This window comes from Falco punctatus (genome assembly GCF_963210335.1).
Source record: "Falco punctatus genome assembly, chromosome: 7".
In the NCBI taxonomy this organism is placed as follows: Eukaryota; Metazoa; Chordata; class Aves; order Falconiformes; family Falconidae; genus Falco; species Falco punctatus.
Genome location: NC_137587.1, coordinates 1108216 through 1126257, shown reverse-complemented (window position 1 = coordinate 1126257; position 18042 = coordinate 1108216). Strand labels below are relative to the sequence as shown.

The 18042-nt window shown below is 49.8% G+C and overlaps 1 protein-coding gene across 4 annotated transcripts in view; it reads left to right on the top strand.

Annotated features, from left to right (window-relative positions):
• TYRO3 (TYRO3 protein tyrosine kinase) overlaps nt 1-18042 on the top strand; it is a 42998-nt gene that overhangs the window by 3838 nt on the left and 21118 nt on the right. Inside the window, exons 2-8 of one of the 4 annotated variants that reach the window (XM_080394799.1) lie at nt 395-543; nt 2846-2946; nt 7042-7212; nt 9959-10045; nt 14035-14150; nt 17043-17220; nt 17371-17513. In XM_080394799.1, the coding sequence (XP_080250925.1) occupies nt 440-543; nt 2846-2946; nt 7042-7212; nt 9959-10045; nt 14035-14150; nt 17043-17220; nt 17371-17513 (900 nt within the window). In that variant the 5' untranslated portion in view covers nt 395-439. Of the gene's footprint in view, nt 1-359; nt 544-2845; nt 2947-7041; nt 7213-9958; nt 10046-14034; nt 14151-17042; nt 17221-17370; nt 17514-18042 lie in introns of all 4 variants that reach the window. The other 3 variants (XM_080394797.1, XM_080394798.1, XM_080394800.1) reach the window with 3 other exon arrangements.

Sequence of the window (18042 nt, the reverse complement as noted above, 5' to 3'; positions counted from 1 at the left end):
TGCGGTACCATGTTGAGCGAATGCGCTTAGCACCGCTGGATCACTGGCACGGCGAAGCTCCCGGCCTTTCTGCCTGGCTCTGCCTGGGCACTGCTCTGCAGAAGCTCACCCCGCTGTCACATGAATTGAAAAAAGCCCCGTGTACGCACTAAGCCCCCACTCCTCTCCAGCAGTTGTGCTTTCGGTGCTTGCCTTTGACTATCGCTTAGCAGACCCAGTAGAGCAGCGCTGAGACTAACAGACCCCTCTGCAGCGTGTGCTGGTAGGGTATGTAATTCCAGACCACGAACCTAGAGTAATTTGCTGTACTCCAACCCCCCTTCTTCTGGGGGTGGGGCGGAGTAGTATTTTTTTTTTAGGTATGAAATTTGCAGGATCTCCAATCAAATTAAAGGTGTCCCAGGGTCAACCCGTGAAACTAAATTGCAGCCTCGAGGGAATGGAAGATCCCGAGATGTTGTGGATCAAGGACGGAGCAGTGGTGCAAAGCGTAGACCAGGTGTACATTCCAGTAGATGAAGAACACTGGATCGGCTTCCTCAGGTACAACAGATGCAGAGAAGGAAGAATATCGCGGAAACTATTGCACAGTTTTCTGCTGTCAGCTATATCTATGCGACTGCAGTGCCCTCAGCGGTGCAGGGTCCTTAGGGCTGCAGCTCAGCGCGTGACAAGGGCATAACTGAGAGCAGAATTGAAGCCACTGAGGGCTGAGATTTTATGCACTAGAACCGTATCAGTTTCCTGACTACTGTGGTGACAGGTGCTTTGCTAATGCTTGTGATGCTTGAGATGTGACTTCAAGGTGAAAGGATGTTCTTGCCTTGTTTGTTCGTCTTGTTCTGCCGTGCAGCAGGAAGACTAAGGTCTGACTTTTATATAAAGAGGTTTTTCTCTCTCGTACTCATTCCGTTCTCTTACTCTCTCTCCTGAGCTGTCTGTCTGCCTGTAGGGTGAGGATTGTTTAACTGAAACGAGGACAACATCCCAGGACTACATCCCCTTCCTTTCTTTGGGGAGGAGTGTGTGTCACCTGAACCATCCCAGAGTCATTTTGCAGAGACTTCACCGATACATTTAGACTACCTGGTATCAGTCCTGCCCCGCTCAAGTGGTGCAAAAACTCCTCTGCAAAGCAGCTCTCTGTGCCTTTATTTCAGCAGTAGGGGATGTCAGCTAGTTCTGGGAGTACGGAGTTAAACAAGACCCAGAGTTCTGCTCTGGCTTTTCCTATGCACAGAGAGCTTGTGCAAGCAAACGTGCCATCACCGTGAGGGCTCAGAACTGTGACTGACTGAGAGTCGCCCTTCCCTGAGCTCCAGCTTCGTCTCCTGTTAGGTTTCTTGGACTGACATTGCACAGAGTCTCCAATTCCTGCAACTAAAAGTCTCTGTGCTAAAAGCTTGTCTGTAAGAAACATTTTGATGGGAGAAAAAAAAACCTGTGTCCAGTAAAACTACTGTATAACATCGTTTTGTGGAAACTGTGTGTCTTGAAACGATACTATTTATTTCCCCACAGTTCCACTGGTTGACTCTCTTTGCCCCTCACGATCTCTCAGCCTGATCTTTCTCACCTCTTGTTTTCTCCACTGAGAACTTTCTGCAGCACCAGGGCTAAGTTAGGGTGCTAAATCTAGATGTGTCCATATCTTTTTTTTTTTTTTTTTCCTCCTTTTTCCTTTCTTCTCCTAAAGTGTTCATTTCTACCACCCACTGTGTGACTCTGCTGCGATCGCTGTGTTTCAGAACATGCGGCTGGATGGGCAGGACAGCTGATGCCGTTTGAAGGTACAGCTCTGAAAATCAGGCTGTAGTGGGTCCATTCTGTGCATTTCAGCAAACACTCTCCCTGTTCTGTCTTCCTTCCTGAGACATTCTTCCCCTTCCCCACGGTGGGCTGCTAGCCTTAGAAAGGTGGGCATCAGAGATCTGCTGAGGGCCCCTGCATGGCAGCAGGCGCATGGCTGCACGTCCCGCGGTGGGCAGTCGACGTTTGTGTGTTGACAGGCGCTCAGAGCCGCACTGGTGCCTTTGATAGCTGAGACCTTGTTGCTTTGGGACCAGATTCTGCCCTTACTCGCCATGCAGTGAGGACACCGCAGGTTTCCAGCGGTGGAGCAAGGTGCAGAATTTCTGCCCTGACCTGGAGGCCGACGACTCGAATGCTGCTCAGTCCCTGTGGCTGCCTTGCCCTGCTCGGGTGCATGTTCTCGGAAGGGGAGCTGTTTCTGAGCCAGGGAGGACGCAGAAGAGTCCGCAGGGTGAAGTCCCGTGCTGGAGTAGGCTGGCGTGGCCCCTTGAAATCACCAGTCAGGAGGTCCAAAGACCTTTGCAGTGTGAGGCGGTCTTGGGATAAGAATGTCACTGAGCGCAGTCCAGGCGAGGGGGGGCCCTTTTCTGACCCACCTGCTCCTGTGTGAGGCTGTCACCAGCCCTGTCACCTAACCGAGGCCAAACAGCCGGGCTCCCCGGAGGATGGGGATGTGGAGTTTGCTGCCAAGCTGCCGCTCTTGAAGGCTAGCTAGAATCACAATTCGGAATCGAGATGACCAACCCTTTCCAATCCTCAAAGGACACAAATGACGGGTTTTCTGCGAGGACGTTTTGGAGGAAGGCTGGCTGCTCTGCTGAGGATTCCCTCCGCCCACTGTTAGCGGAGCCTTCCATCTCCGCTGTTCTGCCGTGCGCTTTGTGCTGGCTGGCTGTTGCCCTCCTCCCCGGAGCTGGCTGTGTCTCAGGGGGTGTTTTCCATGCATCTGGTTTGCCAAACTCTGGAGGGTCCTTTGGGGCAAAAACATGCTTTATCCACGTAAAATATCGATATGGCTTTTGACTTTTTTCAGCTTGAAATCCGTCGAGCGGACAGATTCTGGGAAGTACTGGTGCCAGGTTGAGAACGGGGGGAAGAAGGAAGAATCACAGCAAGTGTGGCTCATAGTGGAAGGTAAGGAGGAGTAGTAGTGCCGATTTCCTTCCAGGGCTGACCCACCGACGTGCTCTAGGTGGAAGTGGTGAGAACAGATTGCTCCAGCAACAGGCTTCTTGGCTCTGAACCGTTGCTGCTAACTGCAGTGAGATGGCTGCAGGGCAGGAGTAAGAAATAGGAGCGTAGCTTCAAGGAAAGGAGCTGTCAGTTCGTGACCTTCTGTTTTTATTTTGGCGTGTTAGGAAATGAGATCCTTTTGTGCACACACGTTTCTTTCCAGCCCCTCAATCCATTGTTGCTTTCATCTCCAGGTAATTCAGAGAGTGATGGGATAGTTCAGGTTGAAAGGGATCCATGGGGATCCTCTGGTCCAACCCACTTTTCCAAGCAGTGTTGCAGCTTGGTTCTGTGTATCATCAGCCAAACAGGTCTTTGAGGGCAAGGTACAGCTTTAGCCCAGTTCTGAGTGTCGGGAGAAGTGCTGTACATCGGCGCTTCGTAGATGTGACTGTTCCATGTGGCACTGTGTTGTCCGGTCTTGTCTGGTAAAGAATAACTTCTACATGGTTGCCCCCAGTTTGCCCAAGGCAAGTTGGGTTGGTGGCTTCTTGCTGTGTCTCTGCTTCCATTTCCCTTGACCCATGATTGTGTCGGAACCTCAGAAGCTAGTAGTCGTAGGACGGCTTAACTTTTGGCGAGGAAGATGACAGGAACAGGGCATTTGCAGCAAGAAGTGGCTTTTTGGATGTAAGCGGTAACATTTTGGACCAGAGCTGAATCGACAGTCTTAAAGGGGGGGAGCAGGGAGGGTGTCATGGGAGGTAGCGCGGTCTGGGTGTTTTACAGCAAAGGTCTCATGCAGAGCCACAGAAACGTTCGTAGCAGTTCTCACAGGAAGAGGAATGCTTACCTGCTGCCTTCCACAAATCCCGGGCTCTTGTCCACCCATATTTTCAGTTGCAGTTTCGACTGGAGAGTATGGTTTACAGCTTGACATGCTCTCTGTTGTGCAGCGTTGCCACTTCCATTCCAGTTACCGCAGCCCGCTCCAGAGGTGGCTGCCTTTGCCTGGTGGGTGCGTTAGGAGTGGTTGGGTAGCTCCATCTGAAACACCAAGGCAAAAAATATCAGTGTCACAAAAAAATACTGCAGCTAGCGGAGGGAGAGTGTTGAGAGTAAAGGCCAAAGCTTACAGTGGGAGCACAAGCTAAAAAAAATGCAACTAATCACCTTTGTGAGAAAAGCGAGTGTGGCAGAAGCTGGTTAAACTTGAACCGAGCATCTACTCGTGTGGAATGAGAGTTGGTGGAAAAAATTTAAAAAATACCAGGTAGTGATGAGGGGGGGGGGTTTTAAAAATGTGTCAGCTGCTAGGGTAAGAAAATGCCAGGGAATGCAAAAGGCTATCAGTCCCACCGTCAGTTACCTCTGTACGTGCTTCTTCCCTGGGCATGCCAGCTTTGGCTGGAGGTGGTTGCTGTACTGGTAACAACTGTTGCTCTCTTTGGCAGAGAGAGGATCTTTACTCTGGTCACTTGTAGCCTTCAGTAGGGGCTGACGCCCTTCAGCGTGCCACACAAACCAAGTGTGGGCTACTGGTGATCTAACTTAAAATGAGCTGGAGTGGATTTCTGTGCAGTCTAGTATCTGCCTGGAGATCCACTTAGGTAGTTCATATCAGGCAGAGTTTGTAGCGGGTGATATTGGAACTATCTTTGTAATACAGCTGAAATGTTTGATCCTATGAAATGCTCCTCAGAATTTATAAAACCAAAACAATTTTCAAAGTGTTTCCTGGTTTAGAAACTAGACGCTGGCCTTACCGAGAACGTGATAGCATTTGATGCCTGGAGAGGTAATCCAAGGCATGCTGTGGGGTGGGACCATCTGAAAAATAAGGATTATATTTCTTACAGAACTTTCCTTCTGAAATTACAGCTCTGACTGTGTGGCTGTTCCCAGTAGCCCCTGTTGTAGCTACAGTCTACAGCCTAAGCCACATCCGTATGGACACGTGCCCCTGAATTAACACTGTCTAAAAAGTGAGCTGCAGGGAAAAAAAAAAAAATAATCAGTGCTGTCAGTTGGATGCCGGCTTGGAACAGGGAATAGACAGACTCATTTCCTTGCTGCTTTGCCACTGATTTTCCTGGCTGTTGCTGCTCAGTGCCTCCATGGTGCATCTGTGGCAGGGGGGTGCTGGCACTCAACCCCTTGTACCAGGAACTGGGGGCTAAATGTGTCGCAGGCAGCGAGGTACCCAGGTGATGTACGTACGGGGCCAGCGCAAGTTCGCCCTGCGCTGGGTGAGTCAGCTGCACTCCCTTAATTATGGGAGTTTTTAATTGTGGTCCTGTCTGATCTGGTTAGCTGCGCCCGAAGTGGGAAAACCTGCCGAGCTGGGCCAGATGCTCCGGAAAGGCTGCCTTGGGTGCCACGGCAGAGGGACAGCAGGCAGGGGTCCCGCTCACCGGCAGAAGAAATGGTGGTGTTCTCCCTTCTAGTCTTCCCTGGAGAAGGAGGGCAGAGCAGGTGGGGGTGTCACAGCTAGTACCTGGAAAGTTTACTCATCCTTATTGTTAATGTGTGACTGCAGTAAAAAAAATGAGTATGTAAGCAAGAATGAGTAGTGAATTATGATGACTGATACAGCTGTCCTGAGCATTAGCCTTGGCACAGGTAGGCACCATCATTCCTGAAAGAGAGCTATTTTTAGACCTGTTGCAGTTTTTGTTAATTTACTTGCCGCTGTGGCAAGGAGGCGGGGAACGTGTGAAGGAGCTGCCACCCGAAAGGCACAAACATGGATGGGGTGGTCAGCAAAAGGCCGAGACCAGCACTTCCAGCTGGAGTGCCCGGGAAGCGTCAAGCATCAGGCTCCTGAATCCCTGTTTAGGCACCTACTTAAGTGCCTGCTGTTGGAGGTGCTCAGCATCTGCCCCGCCAGCTGGGGCTCTCGTCCCTGGCCGGGGACAGCCACTGTGCTTTAGGGATGTCAGTGCACGGTGTTGTCAGTTCCTCTGTGTCTGTGAGGCAGCAGATCGACAGTTTCCAGAACATGCTTTCTCCAGCTGAGAATCCCTCGTTTTGGTGTAGGCGCAGTTGGTAGCGGCTGTGCTTGAGGCCCCAAGTTTTGAGTGTAAAAGGGAACTCGGCATCTCTCTAGGCCTCCAGCTCCTCCAACAGAAGCACGTGCTGGCTTTTTTTTTTTCTTTCTTTTTTTTTTTTTTTGTGAATTTTGCATTACGGTTTGGAGCACTGAAACCACAAGAGTTTTGGCATTGTCGGTAAGAGGAACCACATCTCTTGGATGTGTGGCGTTATCCTCGGGGTCTCGCCACTTAGCGATGCCCCGAGGCGGTAAGCGTCACAGCTGCATTTTGCTCCCTGTGGGCTTGATGTGAAGCCTGTTGTGCCAAGCAGGAGTTGTTGCGCAGTGGGGAACAGGTAGTTACCGAAAGAGCTGTGTCCGCGGATAGCCTTCAGCTCTCAAACACATTACCCCCAAGTCCAAGGCAGCCTGGTTCTCGTGGTGACGGAGCGTGCTGGAAGGTGGCTCCAGTCAATTAAGCTGTGGAGAGAGCACTGTAAATGATCCCAGCCTCGCACCGGGGGGGATCCTTTCCTCATTCCTGGGCTTGTTACAGCCGCTGGTTCAACACATTCACAAGCTGCAGTTTATAATGCATGGCAAGAAGCACCTGCAGCAGGATTAGGTGTCTTTTAAAGTGGTGTCTGCCACTGCTGAAGTTATTGACTGTTGCCTCTTTAAACTCCAGTCTCTCCAGCTGAAAAATTGAGCAGGTTCTGCTGCTAAAAGCTACTACATAGGGGAGTCTTGGAGGAGACTCAGTGGAAGAGGTTTTTCAAAGGCATTTTGGGAAGCAAGCAGTCTTTTCTGACTTCTTCTAGCGGGAGTGCATAGACATTCATGCCCTGAGGCAATCCAGCATACCTGAACCTTGGTTCTTGTGAAGGGCTTAGAGGGAGTCGGGTTAGGCACAGGGGCAGAGGGCAGATGGGTGTCCGGTGTTGGGCACTGGTATTAGTGGAAATAAAGAAGAGAAGGAAGGAGTCTCTCCAGTTATTATCACTTGTCTGTTGCTTTTCTAGGTGTGCCCTACTTTACTGTGGAACCTGAGGATGTGTCCGTGTCCCCTAATGCCCCATTTCATATGGCCTGTGCTGCTGTTGGTCCCCCTGAACCAGTGACAATTGTCTGGTGGATGGGAGACTCTAGAGTGGGGCTTCCAGACATCTCCCCCTCCATCTTAAATGTGTCAGGTAAGGCTGCTGCCAACGCAGGGGATCACTTTGAGCATCAGAAGAGGAGAGAGCTCTTCTGATTGTGCCAAGTAATGCTGGGTAGCCACGTAGTGTGCGAATGGTATTTGGCTGTACGCGGAGGGCTGAGAGATCACGACCACGTACAAACCAGATCATCTCGAGGGGCGATAGTTGCTGTGTATTTTCTGCTGGCTTGAGGCATGCAGGCTCTTACAGAGCTTGGGTGGGGCTGGCACTGCAGTAAAGATGCTGCTGGAGAGGTGATGCATTGGGTGCCTCTTTTGGTCCACCTCGTGAAGGGTGTTCATGATTATACTAAGTGACTCTGGTGACAGTTTGGCTTGGAAATCTCCAGGGATTCACATGTTACAGATGCCAAATCCTCCTTCTGTGCACAGCTTGCCGCTCTCTTGCCTCCCTGCTCTGCCATCTCTTCTTGTAGGCTTGCTGGATGCTCTTACCATTGAAACCTGACCACCTCATGTAATCGTTTGACGCTAGTTCTGGAGTGGTTGTGTTGGTGCTGCAGTCGGCTGGTTGGTACCCTCCGAGACCGCAGAGCGGGCCCTGGGTGCGTGGCGGCCAGGCTGCCTTCTCCAGCAGCGTCAGCCGAGGAACGTGGGAGCCAGCCCGTGGTCAGGGCTCTCCGCAGCCCAGTTCCAGGGAAGGGTGGTGTGTACCTGTCAGGACCTGACCACAGCTGTTCTTGTAGTTACCTCCTAAAGGGAACTTTATTCTAGTTAGTTGTCCAACAGCTTTGTGTTACTTCTTCTCTTTGCTGCTGTGTTATTATTCTCAGCAGCCCTGAGCCAAAGTTGAACTAGCTATTTAGAAAGAAGTGGGTTTATGACTTCAGTCATCTCAGGGGCCTCTTCATCAGCGTTAGTACAGTTACACTCCGGGGGGAGTTTCTGCCTGTATGTCTGTGGCCATCCTTTGAGCTATGCGGTTCTATTCAGCCTTCGCTTAGAACCTAATGTACACGCGAATCAAAACCTGGTTTGTGATTGGCAATGGTTTTATCATCCGCTCCCTCTCTTAAGCTGTTCCAAGCTGGAAGTGAAAACTGCTCCCTTACGATATAATCTGCCTGTTGAAATGGAAACTGAAAAGACTGATAGTCGGGAGGGGAAAGACAATAAACCCAGTAAGTCTTCCTTCCTCCCTCCACTGAACTCATCCCACAGTGCCTCATGAAACCTCTGTCACTGTGGGGCAGTGGCATGGAGGCCTGAGGAAGGGCATCTGCTCCTTGTGATTCTCTACATGAATTGTTGTTACGTACATATATTTTGTCACCAGCACCTTCCTTTGCCCCTTTCAGTGTTTTTTGGAAGGTCCCTTGGGCATATCTTGTCTTTGCAATGGGAAAAATGTAGCAGGACACAAACTGCATGGTCAAATTGCCAAAACAGATAAAAAAAGACAGTTGGTAAGAAAACAAGCAATGCTAGCTAAAGGAAGTACCAAACTGGGAAGAAAATAATAATAAAGTGCTGGCCAGAAAGCAAACACTTAGAAGGATCAGCAAGCAGTTGGTTTGGTAAAAGGCGGGTTGTATTTGGAAAGCGGAGCTGGCAGTGCTGCTAGAGAACAAGGAGATCTTGGTTTGTGGTGTGTTTTGTGTTTTCCTCAGGGCAGGGCTGTGTTTGGTTCTCTCTTTGGGACGTGCCTACCACGTCAGGTGCTGTTCTGCTCTGCTGCCTGGCCTTCAGCCTGCTGGCAGCATTTTCCTCTGGTTCACTGGGGTGAGTGGAAGAAGCTGAAATACTTTGCTCTTTCATTTTCCTAGCAGTCCCTCCTCCCCTCCACTGCACCTTCTTTGCAATGCCGCTAATCTCAGGCTTGGGAGATGAATCAAAGGGCAGACGGAGACGCTGTGCGAGCTGCTCCACGCAGCTCTGAAATCTTTTTCCCTCCTAAACCGTATGCCCACAGTGTGCCAGTCCTTAAGTTTTCACAGAGCCCTGTAGGGCAACTGGGGGCCAAGTCAAATGAAAACTTATCTCCAGGTGAAAACACTTCTCCAGACAGCTATGCAAATCTGTCTCAATTCTGATTAATTAGCAATTCCTATACGCACCTTGGAGCAGCCGGACATCAGTATGATGCCATGTTCAGGCCCTGTGGGATGGATGGATTCTCACAGAAGGTAGGGAGTGTAATCCTCACTTGTATCACCCCTGGAAAGTGCCTCAGTGCTGATGCAGTAGCATTATGCTTCGGCTTGTTTTGTGCATCTTCGAAAGTTGGATGCCAGGTGAGGGACGAGTGGGCATTAGCTTGACATCAGCAGCATCTGGTTGGAAGCTTGCCTGGGCTTGTAGCCCAGTTAGAAGATGGCTGTTGCTCAGGTGCGAGCTGAGGTCCAGAGCGCTGGGCACTGTGTAAGCTCATGGCTCAGCACCATCCTTGCTCCAAAGATGCTCACCAGAATGTGAGAAGTGGACATCTACTAACTGAGCCCCGTGAGCTGCTGTTCTGCCAGATGCATCCTTCTTTTCCAGTGCTTTTTGAAGCTCCTGTGGAAGCCCTTTTACATTGCCATGCTCTCTCCATTAAAAATGTGTTTAGCACGTTAATTATATTGAAATCCATGTGTCTTTGATTGGCACCCAGCTCAGCCCTCCAAGTGCCTGTGCAGCTTGAGCTGGATGTCACACATAATTGAGATGCTGCTGAAGGTTGAAGCTGGATTACATAGCTGTTTGTGTTTCCTTTCCTTTTCTTGGCTGATCTCCAGGTATTAATCAAAGCACAGTTTTCTCCTGCGAAGCTCACAACGTAAAGGGATTGTCTTCATCTCGGACAGCCACTGTTCAAATTAAAGGTGAGAGAGTGCAAGAGAATGGGGCCTGGGGCTTGCTCTCTGGGGAGGGAAGGCAGGGCTGCTTCATGCAAGGGCTGGCTGGAAGGTGTCGGTGGCCGGCACTCCCGCAGCCGCAGCAGGGCTCTGTGCTTTGGCAGCGGGTGCCACGCGCCCGGGCAGGTGGCAATAAACCACAGCTGATCCACGGCTGGAAATGCCAAGTCAAGGAAAACAGTTTTTCCTTGAAAAAAAGAGTCGGAGCAGTCAAACTGTGAGAGATGAAGCCGGATAGAAATCTGTAGCTGGGGTGATCTGTCCTTTGTGGAGATAGATGGGTCTTGTTAGAGCTGAAGAAAGGCAAGGAAGGAGATCACCAGTGGCCAGTAAAGTCTGCTCATCTACGCTGCTTTTATGGATTTTTTTTTAATTATTTTTTTTTAATTCCTTGCCCTTGAAAAACTCATTCAAAACAAATAATTCCTAGCCTTTGCATGACTAGTTGCCACTTGGAAGTCCCTAAGCTGATGTCATGTTTCCTCTGTTCCTCCAGGTGACTGAAAGAGGGATAATGAGAGCAATCAGCTCTTCTCTTCACGTTGAGATGCTTCTGCATTTGAATTTTTAGTCGTGCTTTAATGTGCATTAAATGACATGATTATCAGTTCCAGGAGAGGCATGTCACAAAAATCATTTGTTCCAAGTGGTAGCTTATTGCTCAGTGCAAATAAGAGCCAGCTTTTGTGTCAGTGTCAGAACTCACAGTTGTATTAGCTAACGTTCATTACAGGATAGCTTAAAATCCAGCTGCAGATCTACTGCTCTTACAGTGTGTTTTTCTTCAGGATGTTGTGGTTACTGCTATGCCAAGAATGCAGTATGCTAAGCTAGTAAGATTTATAACTTAATTTAAAAACATTTGGAGTTGTTGCTTTAAGGGCTTGTCTACACAGGGGAATTACTTATTGTGGAATATATCTTCTATGGATATTTTTATCCTGGGATAGAATTTAATTCGCAAAGCTATTCTGCTTTAAAAAAATCTCATCAAGCCATAATTTGAAATAACATTTAGCATAAACAAGCTTTTTTCTTTTTTTAATGTTAACAGAGATTTTTTTTATTATTTTTTTTTTAACCATTAGTAAGACGATGGGGTAAAGGCCTCCGAATTCTCACACTTCCCAGCAATTACATTTAGCTGACAGTGCTCCATGGGGGTCAGTCACCAGCTCGTGAATCCACACAACCCGTTCGGGAGGGATGTATTGCCGTCACACACCTGTGTGCACACACGCGTAGCTTTCAGAGCTAAGGAAGAGCAAGCCGAAGTGATTCGGCAAGTGTTACACCAGTACATGGCACGTCTTAGAGGTAAAAAAAAACCCAGGTTTTAAATAGCAAGTCCAGTGCTGTAGTTGTGAAAGTTCTAACTCTAATACCTCAAAGATACATCTAGAAGAGTAGTTATAAATGCAGGGAAGTGATGAGGCTGTTACAAAGAGCAGAAGTTTTGAAGCTCTGGTGCAGCCCCTGTTGAAATCAAAGCAAGATCCTAACAAGGGCATCGGCAGGAACAGGAGCAGGCCCAGATAAGGTTTATCGAGTCCTTGATCCTGTGAACATGTAGGCTTCTACGAGGTTACTCATGGGAGTAGTTGTCTGTAAATGCATGATGGGGGCCTTTCTCTCTCACACAGATCCGCCTGCTAATGAGGGCTCTTAAGTCTTTCTACAATTTATTAAACGATTTGTTTCTTCTGTGTTTTTTTCCAGAGGCAAATATTTTTGCTAGGACATTTACGCACTGTTAACATTTCTTCCTATTTGCTGCTGCTGTTGTTCATTATCTATTCTCTGTAGTGCCCACAATGTGCTGGGTGTACTCCAAGCAGAAAATTGCTGTTATTGTAGCCCGCAGTCCCCAGCCGAGCACAAAGCCCCCTTGTTCCAGGCACTCCCCCAGCGCGGAGGAAGCTAACTCTCATGCTGCTAACGCGCAGGGTCCTGTTTTCAGCCTGGCTTTGCTCCTCTTCACGTGTGCGGCTAAGGCTAAGGCTTTTAGGGTCGGATCCCGCGTTTCAGGGCACAACCAGGAACGGCCACCCAGGGTGTTTTCCCGGCGGGTGGTGGGGCAGCGAGCCGGCCCTGCTCGGCGGCTCTGGGCCTTGCAGAGTGGGCGCGTCAGCAGCCGATTCCTCTGGCTGCGGGCACGGCTGTGCCGCCTCCGGCCGCCGTTCAGTGTTGGAAATTGCATGTTGCTAAACCCAAAAGTTAACGAGTGTGTTTACAAAAGGCTTAAGGGCAATGTTGCAGTGATAGCCAAGTAAACAGTGAGAGCAAGCTTTTGTCCCCCCCCAAGGAGCTTACAAACCTAAAGAGCCAACATCATAAGGGAGAGAACCCAAGACACAGGGAAGTCGTAAGTTAACTCACAAAGACCCTTCACTGAAAGGCGAAGGACTTTTTGCCCATCTTCCACCCCAGACCCTTGCTCTGCTGCCCCGCCTCCCACCCACGCACAGCGTTCTTATCCAGGTGCCCACCCCCTGCCCTGGGTCCTGCTAACTAGTTAACTGGGCGACAGTTAAGGCTTTAGAGTGGGGCTGATCTGTGGCACCATCGATTGTCTGCCCCATCCTCTGCTCTAGGCCCTCTGTAGAGACCTGGGAGCAGGCTCCAGTCTCTGCCTTATTCCTGCAAGGTGGCCCCGTGGAGATGCTGAAGGCAGTATCCTGGTTGTCCTCGGTGCAGTCAGGGACAAAGGTGCTCTCCGGCAGAGTAGAAGGTGCAGCCGGAGATCTGTGGTTTACTATTACTTTTCCACTGGATGCAGCTCCAGACAGGCGGCAAGTTCGATCTGTAGCCAGAGCCTTGTCCTGAGGACCACTGGGTTTTTGAGAGAGGACTCCTGAGGGTACCATTTGTTGAGATGCTGCAGGAAAAGCATTACTCGCGGCAGCAGTGCAGGCTTTTTTTAAACTGAGCAAAAGGCCCGGGGAGGGGCTGGTATTCCTGAAGCTGATAATTTTTTCAGGAGCGAGGTCCCTAGATAAAAAACAGTCTCAGGAGTGACAAAGAGGTGGTGGGGAGTGTCTCGGGAAGAATAGGAAGTAACTGTGTGGAATTACAGTGGGAGGAAAAGAGAAGGCAAAGGGAAGCATTGAGGTTCCTAAAAGGAAGCTGAAGAGCTCAGGGTAATGTGACAATGTACTAGAGGCTGATGCAGCGTGGAGGTGTCTGGTCAGAGCAAGAGCTGGGGGGCTGCTCTGTGGTGGTGGGAAGCACAAACAACTGATTAAATCCCCCATATGGGAATCCGGGTTTTGTTCCCGGCTCTGCCCTTAACTGGTATCAGCCACGTAACAGGCACTCTCTCTGCCTCGAATTGCCCCTCTGTAAAACAGTGCCTTCTGAGTTTATTCATCCCAAGCCCAAAGGAGACCCAGTTTTCAGTCCCAGCTCCATCCCAGGGTGTTTCAGGAGGAGTCTGTAATGGCATGAAGCTGTCTGCTGCAAATCCAGCTGCAGGGAATTCAGGTCACTACAGGAAACCACCCTTCGACTGATGCTGGCAGAGCTTGTTTCAGGGACTGGACTGAGAGCCAGGGGAGGGATTTTAAGGCCTTGAAGTGGCTCACAGTACAGGTCCACAGGCAATCGTGGGCCCGAGGCTGGGTCCTGCATTGCAATGGAGGGGGCAGGGGAGAGGGCTGAGTAGCGAAGGTGTAAACACCACTTGTTGGCATTGCTATCAGAGAGATCAAGTGCTGCCTGTACACATCAAGCAGGTATGCTGGACTATTAAAGAATGCATGCCAATAGCTTGTTCAATGTTAAAATAATAGTTTCATTCACAACAGTCAGGGACACTTTCTAAAGATACGATATTGTACTGTTTTTGTTAGTGATTTCATTGCATAATTTCTAGCCTCGAGCCTCTGCCTACCATTTCCATGTGAATACCTGCTCAGCTCTGTGTGTACTGAAAGGTCTCTTTGTTTCCTTTGCAGCCATGCCTCTCCAGCCTCTCAATGTAACTGTAAGCCAAGTCACCAGCAGCAATGCCAGCGTGGTCTGGGTGCCAGGATTTGATGGCCGCGCACCCCTCCATTCCTGCACTCTTCAGGTATGGCCCCTCTGGATCGTCCCCTGCCCTGCACGAAGAATGGGACTCCTCTGAGCCACGACATTGCTTGGGCCATCTTTTCCTCTCCTAACCGCTTTGTAGCAGTGTTTGAATTTTTATTCCACAGTTTTAAAACATGGAGACTTACCAGGATGCAACTCAGGGCATATATAGGTGCCAAAGAGCAGGGCATGATGTTTTGAGCATCAAGTGTCCAGCTGAGAATTTGAGACTGGCCCCATCCTCCCTCCTGGTGGGTTATAACATCAGTTACTCCGTGGCAGCTACTCCTTGCAGTGCATAGGAAGCTCACACGGCGCTGGGCAGTGCCCTGGCGCAGCTGCAGGGTGCTCACGCGTCCTGCTGGCACGGGGCCTGGCGCGCTGTGCTGCAGTGCCATGGGCTGTGGCTCCCGCGCCAGCCCAGCGCCGCACGCTGTGCTGCTGAGGAAGCACGGGGATCCGGACATTGCGATGAGCCCAAGGGATGTGCAACTTCCAAAGTGTAGGATGTGGTACGGGAGAGGTGGGAAGGATGAAGGCAGGAGACAAATGGGGCTTTTCGATGCAGTCAGGCCTATTTGCATGTTTCAGAGTAATTTTAAGCCCTGCCTCTAAATCTTCATTGGTTTTCCATTGTCAAAGGTGAATTCTGCCCAGAAAATCAAGGGTGATAATTTCCTTTAGCTTTACCAGGTGCTGTGTACTAAGCATCTCTGAAAAATCGGACTGCTTCTTTAGGTTCCTGGGAGCAACAGTACACGTGCAGCTGCAGGCAGTTAGCTCCTAGCATTGCACACTTAGCGCTAAAATCAAATCCAACAGCTGGTAACCAGGTGTCAAAAAGAAATGGTGATTCCTGAAGCAGGCTGTGCAAACACAGCTAGGCACATTCCCCATGGATTTATCTGCTAGGTGGGAATACTGGGCCTCTGTGCTTTCCCTACCTGATTACAGCAGCAGCGTGAGCTGGGGTGGAATTTCTATTGCCAGCTATGTAGAGGAGGATTATAAACACACAAAAAAAAAGGTATGCTGGAAGCCGCCTAGCTAATTTACTGGCAGCCCTTCCTTTGTCTGGGGAGGAAAGCAGTGATTTTATGCTCTGATGTTTGTTCCCTTTCATAAGTGAAAGAAACCATCATCTTGTTGTAACTCACTGGCAGAAGGAATGCCTGAATCCTGGCCCCGGTCTCTGGGGTTTGTTGTTGCTGCTTCTGTTCTCGTTCGCAGTAGAAAATGGTTTTCTTCCCCTGTTTCACAACCGAGTTATCTGCAGTTGGAACAGCCTATTCTCTGTGGCTTGCATGCTGTGATGCTAATCACCCCGGGTTCTGAGTGCCCCTCGCTTTGGCAGGGGCAGGGGGGGGATGGGATGTGTGGAAAGGAGGCTGAAGCCAGCAGCTCAGTTTCTGCCCGCTCAGCGGTCTCTCACCCTTTTTCTAAGCCTTTTCTGTGCTGGGTGGGGAGGATGAAGTTGCTGCGTTCGACTTGGCGGGTTCATACCTTCCGCTGGCAGAAAGCCGTGCACCCCGTCCCCCACCCGGAGAGATGCTGGGGGCGACATGGACCCACGTTTCCACGTGAAAATGCACATGCGCTCAGATCCCCGCAACTGTGCTTCTGCTCGGAGCCCCCCGGAAAGCAAAGCGGGGCTGGAACCTGGCGCTGGGGAACTGCAGCCGGTGCCTGAGAGAGCAGCATGCTGCGGGGGCAGGTTGCTTCTGGGGACAGCTCGGGGTGGGGGGAGCAGGTTGCTCCTGCGGACGGGGCAGGGGCGCCGTGCTTGCTGATGCCAGCGTAAGCCAGGCTCCACGCCACGAAGGGGGCAGATACAAGAGCGCTGCCTGGGCAGCCTGTTGAACAGAAACACATGTCAAACTGGCAGGGTTTTACACAAACCTCTGCTTGGTTTTTTCCCTGCTTTGGGTGACGCTGGTAATGACAACAACATGCTTTTCTGTTAAGGAAACTCGATATTCCTCCCTTTTATTAGTCAAATAAATCAGTGGGCCAAAAGTGTGTGTGAAGGTGAGCAGAAGGGCAGGAAGGGATGGAGAAAATCTGCTGTATAAGGAATAGAAAGTCCGCGTGAGCACTTCACTTTTGTCAGCGCACCTTGCTCTTCCTCCCAGCTTTGCTGTTTCATACGCACTTGAGAAGAAAGGTGGGCTGAGCCTGGCAGCTATGCAGGGATTTCTGCTATTGTCAGTACAAAAGCAGGAGCACTGAACCTGTCTGTGCATTAAAAGCACACAGTGATGCCAGATTTAAATTAACATTAATGTTGCTTGAAAGTTCAGATTTGGGGGGAAAAAAAAAAAAAAAGAAGGGCTGCAGGAGTGGTAAAAAGCTTCTTTTCAGTTTAATTTGAAACAGCTTAGTTGAACCAAGACAGCAGTATCTACCATATCTTTAATCCACTATAAAACTGAAAATATACAGACTTCTGAAAAAGCAGTTGAGGAAAAGGTGACACTAGGTGACAGGGAGGCTGATCTACCAATTTTCATTGCCCAAATTTAGACAAGCCTCGGAAGCCAGCCGCTAGCACTCAAAGCAGCACGCACATTTAGTTTTCTTTAAAGAAACTAATAATTGACTGTAGAATTTGTGACATAGGTAAGAAAAAGTTTAAAATACGGAATGAAACTTTCAGCTGGTGGAAAATTGCTGTACTGCTAGAGTTAGCAGAGTGATCTCACTTAAACCAAATAAAAGCATGGCTCATAGTTCTTAGTTTGACAACTCCCTTTTTGGTATTTAAAATACCACTGCTACCATATCTATTCTCACGTGTTCCTGAACTAACCGTGAAATGGATTCTTACCCTATGGACCTGTTAGTTATATAGCTTACGGTCACAGTTGTCTCTGTTTCGCTCCTGGCACAGGTGGCCGAGTCCCCAGATGGCCAGGAGGTCTCTACTGAAGTCACCCCGGTGCCACCCTTTGCCTATGGCGTGCAAGGTCTGAAGCATTCCACCAACTACAGCGTTCGTGTGCAGTGCAGCAACGAGATGGGCAGCTCCCCTTTCACTGACAGGGTTTATTTCCAGACCCTGGAGCTTGGTAAGCAAACAACAGGAAAAAGACAAAACCAGGAAAACAGTTCTGAATCTGGAAAAGAGACGATGCTAAAATTCATGGGACGACTCCTTGCTAATTCCGTTTCCCTTGTCTTCCTGCACAGAGTGATTGTGTTCTGTCCTCTGCTTTCAGCTCCAAGCAGCACCCCGCAAAATATCCATGTTCTCCAAACAGATCCTGGTCTGATTTTGGAGTGGGAAGGTGTGGCTCCAGATGTGCTAAAAGAAAATGTCCTGGGATACAGGCTGGAGTGGATCCAGGATAATGTAACTCAGGTAACAACAGATCGAGAGGCGAGCTGAGCCATTGGGCGCAGCACTGGAGAATGTTCATATTACATTTTCGAGGCCGTGGTGTCCCCTTAGCTGTAGCAGGGGACTAGGTTGCTGGCATTGCTTTTGTGTAAATAGATCTATTCTGATTTGCAAGAGCTCCGCATTTGGCTGCAAACTTTAGGCCCGTTTCTCCCTTCCTGGCCTATTCAGATCTCCATCACTTGAATGTTCATTGCAGACAGGCCAGTTCTCTGCTGTTCCTGTACGACAAGGACAATGGGGAGAGTTCGGCTTGTCTCTGCCTCTCCCTGGTGCGGTCCCGAGGGCAGCGCAGGCAGTGCAGGATCTGGCCTTTCTGCTGGGGCTGGGGCTGGGGCTGGGCTTTCCCGATCCCAGCCAGCAAAGGGGTATTTAACAAGCGAATGAGTTGTATGGTAAATCACACGGAAGGAAGGTTGCGGATTCTCTTATTTCATTTATGATGTGTTGGGAGTTGAAAGGACCCTGTCGGGGTGGAAGGCCTTTCTTT